The following is an 11,492-nucleotide window of genomic DNA, read 5'->3' as shown; positions in this document are numbered from 1 at the left end:
CAGGATGGGCTGTATCCAAAGCATCACCTGCAAGGCGCGGATCCGGCGCGAGAACATCGTGGTGTACGATGTGTGCGCCACCATCGACCAGTGCCCTACGCGCATCGAGGAGACCTCGCCCATCGTCCTGCGCTACAAGACCCCCTACTTCAAAGCCTCGGCCCGCGTGGTCATGCCCCCCATCCCCCGCCACGAGACCTGGGTGGTGGGCTGGATCCAGGCGTGCAACCAGATGGAGTTCTTCAACACCTACAGCGACCTGGGCATGTAAGCGACCGGCCGCGCGGCGCTGGAGCGGGGTTCCGGCCCCGTCTCTGCTCTACACCCTGACCCCCGGCCCCAGCTCCTTACCTCTGTCCCTCTCCTCTTTCTAAACCTTCCTCCCGCCTCCTCTTCTACTTCCCTCCTCCCTCCGCTTTTGTTTCAGTGACAGGGCGGGTGTAGGGAGGCTCCCAGCGAAGGCATTTTCTCGCGGTTTGCTTCTGACTCTACAGAAACGCAAGGAGAACGGAGCGGGGCGGGAAGAACGCGTCAAGGAGGGCTCGAGAGGCGGAGGTGGGGGTGGCTGGCGAGTGTCCTGGGAGTTTCAGGGCGCCGTCTGTGCTTCGTGGGTCTCTCTGGGAAGAGTTTTGGGGGAAGCGTGGAGAGAGGAGTGGAGTGGAGTGCCGGGGGCGCATGGGCTGTGCCGCGCGTCCTTTGGAGAAGCCGGAGGGGGCTTGGAAGAGAAGGTCCTGGGCACCGAGCAGGAGTTGGTGGCTCAGCTCTTGCCCCCTAGACTGTTGAACCATTGTCCCCCAGGCCAGGGAGCCCGGGGGGGGGGGTCGGTTTGGAACCGCCAGCCGGGCAGAGCTGCCTCTGTCTCCGCGCCCCTTGGAACCGTTCCGGTGGGAAGCTGGAAGGCACCGTGAGCGTCCTGGCCAAGCAGGGCGGGTAGCCTCGTGCGAGGAGCCTTGCTTGGGTGGCGCGGCGCGGGGTGTTTCTGATGCTCAAGAAAAGGATGGATCTCTTTGTCTGTTTAGGGTCTTTACTTTCAAAACTTTCCTAATTGCGACGCCGGAAGGGATTCCCAGGCGCCCACCGCCGAGTTTTGCCTGCGAGCTGGGAGCTCTCCAACTTGGTTCAGCAGCGCCCGTTGGTGCGTGCCGGGCTCGGCGGCTGCGGTGGAGACCCGGATTGCCGCGACTTCTTGGCTGCCAGGGACCGACAGGCTACCCGGAACCGCAGGCTGCGGGCGGTCGCGTCCAGGACTTTTTTATTTACTAAATTTTCATAACTCCCCGCCCGCCTTCTTTCAGAACTAGACTCCGAACAACTACAATGGTTAAAAGGTTTAGGGCCTGTGTGTTCTACCTGCTGTTACAGTGTGGGTGTAGAACACCCTAATTAACCTGCAGCCTATAGGGAAACCCTTTTTCTGGAAATTCAACCTCATTTCATTCATTTATCTAAAACTCTAGAGTTCCCAAGGCTCGTCTATTTAATATGAATATGAGGTGGGGGAAGTCCCATTTTAAAAGGTCAGACCATCTTTTTAGCAGCAGTTTACAGGCTTTTTATTGCACTCTGAGAGCATGTAAGTTAGCACTAGTCATAGGCGCTAAAAGAAATTTCGACTAGTTGTTTTGGTTCCTTTTTCCTCCCAAAGTCCTCACACTTTTCACTTTAAGATTAAAAGCTCAATGCTGGAGAAAGCTCATTTCTGGTGATTAAATGTGAGACCCAGTTTCTAATATGCCTCTGTACACTGTGTTCCCCTCCGTTTGGAAGACAGCTAGATGTGAGAAATGGGGGATATGTTGTTTTGGGTGAATCATGCCGTTTAAAAACAGACACGCCCTCAAAAGAATGATTGTATCTGAACACGTGTCTCTTAAAATTGCTTTTTAAAAATAATCCCACTCTTTCCAGCCAAGTCAGGGAAAGCCACAGACACAGCAAGAATCCTCCCTCTCACTTTTCTGTCCTTACCCCATGACAGTGGATAATTTTGCAGGAAGACAGGAACTGCCCTCCCCTACAGCCTCCACCGGGGTATAAGAGGCCAGGACTGCACAGAAGTAGCCTCACTCTTCCCAAGATTGCGTAGCCAGGCTCTGCAGCCTTCAATCTCTCGTGAATAACTAAATTAAAAGCAAACGTATAAATAAATCAAGTTGAGATATAAACAGACATGGTCATTGAACTTCCTTGAATCTATAGGAGGGTGTGTCTACACTGGAACCAACTTTAATGGGCATGAATCAATGACAGTATTCCTGACTCTTCCCCACAGAATCCTTGCATTTGGTATCTGGAAAGACATTCTGTTTTTAAACTGCCACTTTGGGTATTTTAAGATTCTCGCTTTTCGTGTTGTTGGTGCAGGGGAGCAGGAAATAGCCCCCAAGAAATCATAAAGCATATTATTATGGATCTGTGTCCAGTGTCTACCTGTCTCTTTGTGGTTGCAATAATTGCTATGTGCTCAAGGTCACTTTGGAGCTCAGGTTTGATTGAACCGATTTCTACAAAACACTTATGCCCTGAAGACTTTGGTCGTGTAAACTTTTAAATAGGAACTCATATTGCATGAAAGTTGCTGCAGTCTATTAGTTATTAAGTACTCAAGTACGTTAGCCAGTACTTGAGTGGAAAAAGTACCACAGGCTGGATTTTCACCCCTATGCAGTGTTCTGTCACAGGGACCATGATGTGGTAAAAGGGTTTGGGTTAGAACGCTGCCTTTTCAATATTTTAAAAAGGACTGTGCCAGAGGAAATCCACAGCTTAAAATGGTAGGAAACCTTTAGCTATAGGATTAAAAGAAAACCTGAGCTTTTATGGTTTAACTTTTAAACATTTTCAAGGAGTAGTCTTCCAGAAGATCATTTGAAATAGTTGGTGACCATGATGGCTGGAGTTTAACTTGAACTTAAACCCAGTGACTTGGCACTTCCTCAAATGATTCTATAGAATCCAGGTTGGTGAATACTTGTGACACTTACTTACTTCTCTCTTCGTCCTGGTGAATCCTGCTAATGCAGCCTTGAACAAACCGCTGTAAGTCTTCATTCCTCAGGGAGGAAGGGCCCCTAGCTTTTCTCAATAATTAATCAATAAGCAAATATTTACCAAGTGCTTCTGATGTATAGGCATCACCAAAGAAGACAAAGGAATATGCAGGTGGTCTTGCCACTCATTTTAGGGAAGGTGTGGACATATGCAGAGAAAACAGTGCTCCTGAGCAGTGTGGAGGTGCCTGGGAGAGAGCTGGGGGACCTGGAAGGGTTTCTAGTTGTGAACGGGCTCAGCTAGGCAAGGAGGAGGAGCCGATTCCAAAGCGGAAGGCCAGCAGACATGTGGACATAGGAAAATGAAAGGTGCTTCAAGAGACCGTGGTAGGCTGGAGTGTGGAGTTCAAGAAGGAGAAGGTAGGAGACAAGGTCAAAAGTTAAATGGGTCTCTTGGGTGGGGCTAGGATAACACAGTCTGGCAAAGAGAACGTTCAAGGGAGATCTTCTTGACCAGATAGAGGGTGTCAAGAGGCTCTCCATACCTTCTTTATACCTCCTAGGTTTGCAGGAACTTTCCAGTAGAGGCAGAAGACTTTATGATGGCACAGGTTTTTGTGGGGTTTTTTGTTGTTTGTCTGATTTTTTGTTTTGTGTTGGAGTCTTACTCTGTCGCCCAGGCTAGAGTGCAGTGACACGCCCACAGCCACCGCAGCCTCAACCTGCTGGGCTCTGACGATCCTTCCACCTCAGTCTTCCAAGTAGCTGGAACTACAGGTGCACACTACCATCTCTGGCTAATATTTTAATTTGTTGTAGAGACAAGGTCTTGCCAAGTTGCTCAGTCTGGTCTTGAACCCCTGGGCTTATGCAATCCTCTTGCCTCGGCCTCCCAAAGTGCTGGGATTACAGGTTTGAGTCACTGTGCCTGGCCAACACAGTTTTGAATGCTGGAGCACAGCACCCAAGAAATGTCCCAAGTAAGGTTTGAGCAAGGAATGGGACTCTCATGCCGGGGATAATGAGGTGAAGCCAAGGTCAAGGGGGAAGCTGGCAATAGCTGAAGACTCTTCCCATTCTCTCTTAGTTCATGCACATTGTCTTCTAGAGCTGTAAGGGAAGCCATCTCAACTGCTGATTTGGAAAACTTTGACCGGGGTGACACTTTAGGAGGTCATAGCTCACTCCTTTCCTTCAAGAGATAGTTCCTGCCTGTCTCCCCACTCCTTCAGAGCCAAGGTCATTGAGGGTTTGACTTTCCCCACCTACCTCTGTTGTTCATTTGTTCAGTTCAATCCAAACTGGTTTCTAGCCATTCTGAAACTGCTCTTGCCAAGTTCATCTGTGATTCCCGTGTTGACTACATCCAGCAGCCACTTTTGAAACCCTCTTACCTTTTCAACAATATTCCACAAGGCTGACAGCTTCCTCTGTCTTGAATCACTCCTACCTTTTAGCTTCCCTGCAATTTTTCCAGCTGTTCCTCTATCTTACCCCAAAATATAGTTCATCAGGACAGTAAAGTAATATATTCTATACTTCCCTGGGTAATTTCATCCATCCCAATGATAGGAGGTACTCTCTGTGCTGTGCAGCCAACTCCGGTCTAGATGTGTGTGTATGTCTTTGCACAATGATGACATGACATAATGAAAGACATTTCAGGCGTAAGGTGTCCAAACCTGAACTCTTGATCTTCACTTTAGCTCCTGCTGAAATTCACACCTCTGCCATTCTTCCCTGCCTTAGTGAATGACACCTCCACTCCCTGAGATGCCCAAGCTGAACTGTCCGTGTGTCACCCTAGCTATTTCCCCACCCATCCAGTCCTTCATAAAATCCTACTGATCCGTCTCCAAGGTATGTCTGTAATCCAGCCATCACCTTCTTTGTCTCCATCTCAGGATATGTCACTATCAACTGTTACCTGTTCATGCAGAAGCTCTCTAACTGCACTTGCCACCTACATTCTTGCCCTCCCTCCAATCTGTTCCATACAACAGCCAGTATGTGTGTGTGTATGTGTGTGTTTTGAGTCAGGGTCTCACCCTCTGTTGCCCAGGCTGGAGGGCAGTGGCATGATCATGGCTCACTGCAACCTCAACTTACTGGGCTCAAGTGATCCTCCTGCCTTAACCTCCCAAGTAGCTGGGATTGCAGGTGCACACTACCATGCCCAGCTAAATTTTTTTGATTTTTTGTAAAGACAAAGTCTTGCTACATTACCTAGGCTAGTCTTCAACTCCTGGGCTCAATCAGTTTTCCCACCTCAGTCTCCCAAAGTGCTAGGATTTTAGTCGTGAGCCACTGCATCTGGCCCAGAGTAATATTATTAAAAACGTAGATGCTATCACTTTCCCGCTTAAGCCTTTTAATAACGTTCCATTACAATTGGGATTAAAATTTGAAAATCTCTGCCTACCCTCTGGATTTCTGTTCTTAAGCCTTGTCAGCTTTCTTTTAGTTTTTCAAAGGAATCAACTTTTTCCCAACTCAGAACTTTTCCATAAGCTGCTCTCCTTTAGATGTTCTTCCTGCCTGCCATGTTCTGGCTAATTCCAACTCCTCATTCAGGTCTCAGCCATTATCTCCTTGGAGAGGCCACCCCTGATTTCACAGTTTAAATTTGAATCCTCCCGTTCTTTCACAATGCCCTGTTCTTGTACTGGTTGCAGTAAAGAATATAATTGTTACTTAACTCCTGACTTGTCTGCTAGAAAGTAAGTCCTGTGAAAGCAGTTGTTGTATCCAGTTTGTTCTCTATGAACAGGGTGTGGCCCATAGCAGATGTTCAATAAACATTTGATAAAAAATAAATGAGCCATTTCTCTGACCTCAAATAGTCTGTGTCATCTTCACAAATCACTAGCACTAACATACAGTGTCACTCTGCTGTGCTTTTGTTTCATTTTGCCCTGTTTAGCCCACAAGATGGTCTGGTCATGAGCTGGGGGCTTCTGTCTCCCCATGGTGTTCTGTAAATTGGGAGTGGGGTTCAGCAAACACCAAAGCCTCACTGTCACATCACCTACCTGATACAAAGTGGCATTTGGTGTGTGCCTAAGGAGATAAAACGTAGAAACCTTGTAGCACTGTCCCCGCTGCATCACTAACTCGTGAACCCCAGGACTTGTGGAAGAGATGGCCTCAAGGCCTTGACTGGTCGAGTCATTTCCCCTAAGCTTGAGCTCCCCTTCTTGTTACTGAGTACAAGCTGCCACATATCCAGTGTGGCTTTGAGGGTGGCCTTCACTGGTCACAGAGATGTGTCCTTTGGTCATTTTGCTCTTGAGGTACAGATAGGCCCATCTTCCAGGGAACCTGAGGAGTCTCCAGGCTGCTGGACCAGCACCCATCCTCCATTCCCATTACATTCCAGTCAGGAGATCCACGATCTGGAAGTAGCCAGAATCACTCCTCCCCAGAAACACTGGGGACTCCAATCTAGAGCATGAGACGGGAAAGCAGGATCCAATTCCCTTATTAAAGTCCTGAGTGCCCTTGAAGGGGAGATGGCCTAACCCTTTTGCCTCTAATCTCCTCCATCTCTGCAAAAGAGGAGCAGCGAGGATTAGCAGGTCTTATCAGGGAAGCGTTAAGCTCACTGGAGATAAAGCACAACTCTGGAGTTGGAGGGGGTTTGGAGAGATAGGGAGGAAGCAAATGATTAGGGAAAGAAGTAGAATGTGAGAAACAAACGGGAAGTTAACCGAGTGGCTTGTGTGGCCTAGGATGCTCATCTGCAGCTGCGGGGTGCTGGATGGAAGGGAAAGCAGGGACAAGCTGCCAGGGCGTGGGCTGCAGGGTATCAGTGACCTTCCACGTGCAGCAGGGACAAATGCTGCCATTGGAGCCAGGTCTGCAGGCATCATGTCCAGGCTAACGATGATGAGTGGCAGTTGATAAAGAAATGCAAAATCTGGTGCAGGGTGTCAGACTCCAGATATCCCCTTTTCCTCTCCTTTGTACATATTCTGATCTCATCTGACCCAACTATCCTAGGAACTAGGTGCTATCATGCCCATCTTACTGATGAGGAAACTGGGACTGAGGGAGTCAGGTGACTTGCCGGGGGCTATACGTCTAGTAAGTGACTGAGCTGGAACTGTAGGCCTTGTCTTCTGACCCGGTGTCCTGGCTTCCTATATGCTGCCACAGCTTGGCCTGTAATGGATACAGATCAGCCCTCCATTCATATAAGCACTGGAAAAGCAAGTCGTTATGGCTGCCGTAATCATGCACCTAACTCTTTAATTCAAAGTGTTCTTCAGAGCCTCAAGCAGGTGGTTATGTAGCTTCCTTCTTACCAGCTTCCCTCTTTTCTTGGCCATTTTGGTTCACTGATAGAGAAAGTTGTCACAAATAGCAAAGAGGCCACGATTCCTTTTGTGTCAACACTAAGCAGGCCACAGGAAATGATGCCATTTAAAGTTGGTTATTGTGGATGTCTTTGAGAAGAGAAATAACAGGAAATTAGTAATCACAGAGCATTCTGGTGAACACCACAGAGGCAGAGCCCATGTGGTGCCAAGGGTCCCTGGGAGGGCTAAGAGCCCGCACACCAACAGCAGAGACTCCCACAGTGTGGGATGTTCCCCCACATAGGCCAAGTCTTGGGCAAGCTGCCTCCCTTTCTTACCAATCCAAGTCAATGTGGTATTCAAGTATGGATCTGGTGGGGCACGGTGGCTTGTGAGGCCAAGGTGGGAGGACTGTTTGAGCCCAGGAGTTCGAGACTAGCTTGGACAACATAGCAAGACCTCATCTCTACAAAAATTTTTTAAAAAATTAGCTGGGCATGGTGGCGCATGCCTGAAGTCTCAGCAACTCAGGATACTGAGGTTGAAGGATGGCCTAAGCCCAGAAGTTTGAGGCTTCAGTGAGCAGTGATTGTGCCACCGGACTTCAACCTAGATGACAGAGTGAAATTCTGACTCCAAAAAAAGGATGGTTCTAGAGTGATTGTTGTTATGGGTTTTAGTAAAGGGGGGTGAGCGTTCCTGTGTTGGGAGAGTTGTCCACATCAAGGAACGCCTGGTCCATCTGGGAGGTGCTCCTTGGGAAGGAGAATGAAATGATACATATGGAGGTCTGTGTGCCTGGCTCCGTGCAGGGTGCATTCTATGTGTGGCCTCGCTGAAATCCTACCCAGCGAGGGAGTTCTACTGTGATGTTCAGGGAGGCTAGGTGACTAGCCCAAGGCCTCATGGCCAGCCAGAAGCCAAGTCCACGTTCTCTGATGGCTTTCTTCCTAGTAGACTGCCTTACCTCCCAGGGAGGAGGCTCTCCAAACTTACCCAGCCAAATAGGAATAATGGACCCCATTTTATTGTTTTTCTCTGATATGGGTATTTCCTCACTCCTTTGGAAACTAAGATGCTGTGAGATCAGGTGTGTGAGCCTCTTTGAACTCGCCCTGAGAATGGCATTAGGAATTAGCTGTGAGAGCCACATCTGCGTGAGGGTGGGAGCAAAGACAGCAGCTGAGGAGCTTATTCCCTGGAATGGGTGGGCACCATCCTTGGCTCTCTGGGACTGCAAGCTGGCAGATCTGGGCTGTAGGTTTTAGCCCCTTGCCTTCTCCAACAGCATCTCTGCGGGCCATATGTTGGCCCTAATAGGCAGCCCTGGGCCTTAGCAGACAGCTGCCCAGATCACGTCAGTGCTGGATATGGAGCTCTGTTCATCCCTCAACTCTCGAAACAGTTGCTGTCAGGTGGATGACTAGGAGGAGTAGGAGGAAGATTCCCTTCTGGTGGTGGAAGGGACACCTGGCTCCCGGTAATTCCTGAACTGTTGCTTTTATGAAGCCCCCTTGGGCTACCGAGTGAGCCTGGTGGGCCCTGCTCATTGGGTTCTGGGATGCAGGCCAGTTGGAACTGTTCACCATGGTGCCAGTGGAAGATCTTGCTGCTTTCTCCCCGGCACGGGGGTTCTTAGTCAGAAGACCTGGACTCCAGTGCCAACTGCATGACCTCTGGCAGGTCTCTTAACAGTCCCGTGTCTAGTTTGCCTTGTGCCTAAATGGGTGATGATAGGAGTTGTCCTGTCTCCTTTGCAGGGCTTAGGAATCAAGTGACATGAAGAATAGGAAAGGGCTCTCCCAACTGCAATGCACTGTGCACATGTTATGCTTATTATTGCAAAGCACTTGTGTCATTGCTAGATTGTGACTTGGATAGGCCTTAAGGAACAAGGAGGTTGTGATTATAACCCTACAGCATCCCTGGGCAGAGAAGAATTGTCCCTGACATGCTGCTACCACCACTCCCCCACAGCCTCCACTCGGAGCTGAAGGGGAGAAGGGCTTGCTCTGGACCTCTGTAGCCAGGGTTGTTTTTTGCTCATACTCAAAGGCGGGTGGTGGAGACACCTCTCAAATCCCCCCCGCCCTGCGCCCAAAGTCTCCCTGCCTGCTCTGTCCTGAGTTGTGGCCTCTGAGTGGCACCCAGGACCTTAGCAGCTCCTGAGATCCTTGGGTATGATGCCTGCAGTTTTGCCACATCCCTGTGGGGCCTGCCTCCCCCACCTCTGAGCCCTTCCTTGGATACAGTATCAGTCGGGCTCAGGAAGGAGCTGCAGTTTGCCCAAGCCAAGGACTCAGGCAGAGCAGTGCTGAGCACATGGGCCATGCTGATGGTGTTCAGGAAGGTTGTGCAGTTCCTAGCTTGCATGGACAGATGAGATCCATGCCTGAAATCATTTACGTCCAGAACTGTTTTTAATGTGTTTATTCTTTCCAAGTTTCCCTCGCAATTTTGTCTCTTCATAAGAGGACCTCTCATGATTAACCTCACATTACTGTGGAACACATTTAGAGTAGTAATTATTCCCATTTTAGATAAGCAAGCTGAGGCCTAAAGAGATACAGTAATGTGCAAGGTCGTCCTGGCAAACATTGGTAGAATCAGGCCTGGGAGCAAGGCCTCCCACCTCCTTCCCCAGTGCTCCCCCATGCCGAATCCATGGTCAGCTGGTCAGGGGCAGGAGCTGGGGGCGACAGGAGAGGTCATACTCAGAGTCGTGTGCACTGGGCACCTCTGGGTCAGCCAGCATGTGGACGCTTTCAGGGGCATCATTTATGGCTCTGAAGACAGGAGAGGAAGGATGGGGCAATCTAAATGTGTTCAGCAAACACAAAGAGAAATTTTCGGGCTGTCAGGTTAAAACAAAATAAAGACATGGGCCATCGGTTGGCACATCATGACATGGGTCACCGTGACAGGCCTGCCTCGCAAAGTCTCTCTGACTGGCTCCCGCTCCTGGGGCCTGACCTTTCAGAACTGGCTTGTGGGCCCATGTCAGGCCCCAGTGCTTAGAGGCTGTCAGAGGCCTGGCTAATGGGGAGTGGAGCAACACATCGGCATCCTCAGCCAGCAGTCTCTGCAGCGTCCTGGAGGGGCAGGCAGGACAGCAGGCGAGGGCCTCTGGGTCATGCATGGTGGCAGGAGCAGGCTTTAGCAAGTCCAGGAGCTGCCAGACAAATTAGATACTGCTTTGCCCTCAGCATGGGGGATTCAAGGGCTGGGATACGTGGGGAGGGAGAGGCTTGAACATGCCCATTTTGTGGAGAGCAGGATCTTACCTTCTCATTCCCCCTCCTCCTGAGAGCCACACGGCTGAGCCTCCATTTCAAAATGGCAGCCCCCACACCTGAGCTGCGCAAAGCAATTCAAGAACAGATTTTTTTTTTTTGGTAAATGACTTAACTATTTGATCATCTGTTTCAAATATCCATGTACCATCTCCACATTATTTGGGAAGGATGAGAGAGGTTTGTGCCACAAAACTAAACCCCAAACTCCTGTTGAAGATATATTTTCTTGGCCTTCAGAACCAAGGAGTCTGTCTTTTGCTGGGATACCTGCACACTTGAAGTGATGGGAAGGTATCTGCTTATGGTCTGTCTCCCCATGAAACCATGAGCACATCACTCAACTTATGATAACAACTATGTGAACACTTAATAGGATGCCAAATGCTTCATATGTACTGTCTGTGAAGTAGATAGCACCATTATTTTCCTCTTATTAGAGAGATGAAGCAGAGGCCTAAAGAGCATTTCTCAGCTTGTTAGTGACAGAGCCAGATTTAGACACCAGAACAGACTAATTCCAGAGGTTCTTTGTGATGATGTACTCCATCATAAGGGCTGAGTGAATGAATGTACAAATGAATGAATGAATAGGTGTTGTTCAGGATATTACCTGAGTGCTTGCTTTTTTTCCTTGCTGAGGAGGCTTGGGAAACAAAGGGTTTCAATCAAATTGAAAATGGCTAGCCGCCTCGCCTCCCAGCTGCCTGGTTCACTCAGCTGGTCAGGATATGATACTAATTGAGACCGTGGTCTTGGGATCAGACCCAAGGGACCATCCTAGGACTTGAGTCAGTATTCTTTGTCCTTCCAGCTCCCTGACAAGTGGCTGCTACCAGCTACCAGTCACAGCAGGATTTTGATGCAAGAGTAGGGAAGTTACCAGAAAAATGCGAGTGGTGGTCAGC

At 49.2% G+C, this 11,492-nt stretch overlaps 1 protein-coding gene across 2 annotated transcripts in view; it reads left to right on the top strand.

The window, feature by feature from the left end:
• The first annotated feature begins 3 nt into the window (after positions 1–3).
• Positions 4–11,492, top strand: part of FAM78B (family with sequence similarity 78 member B) — a 91,892-nt gene continuing 80,403 nt past the window's right edge. The window contains exon 1 of one of the 2 annotated variants that reach the window (XM_021717520.1): positions 4–267. In XM_021717520.1, coding sequence (XP_021573195.1) covers positions 5–267 — 263 coding nt within the window. In that variant the 5' untranslated portion in view covers position 4. The remainder of the gene's footprint in view (positions 268–11,492) is intronic. The other variant, XM_008067947.2, reaches the window with a different exon arrangement.

Source organism: Carlito syrichta, unplaced genomic scaffold (genome assembly GCF_000164805.1).
Source record: "Carlito syrichta isolate Samal-C Ts95f unplaced genomic scaffold, Tarsius_syrichta-2.0.1 Scaffold309827, whole genome shotgun sequence".
NCBI lineage: Eukaryota > Metazoa > Chordata > Mammalia > Primates > Tarsiidae > Carlito > Carlito syrichta.
Note: the sequence above shows the minus strand (reverse complement) of the source record. Positions and strands in the feature narration are given on the sequence as shown.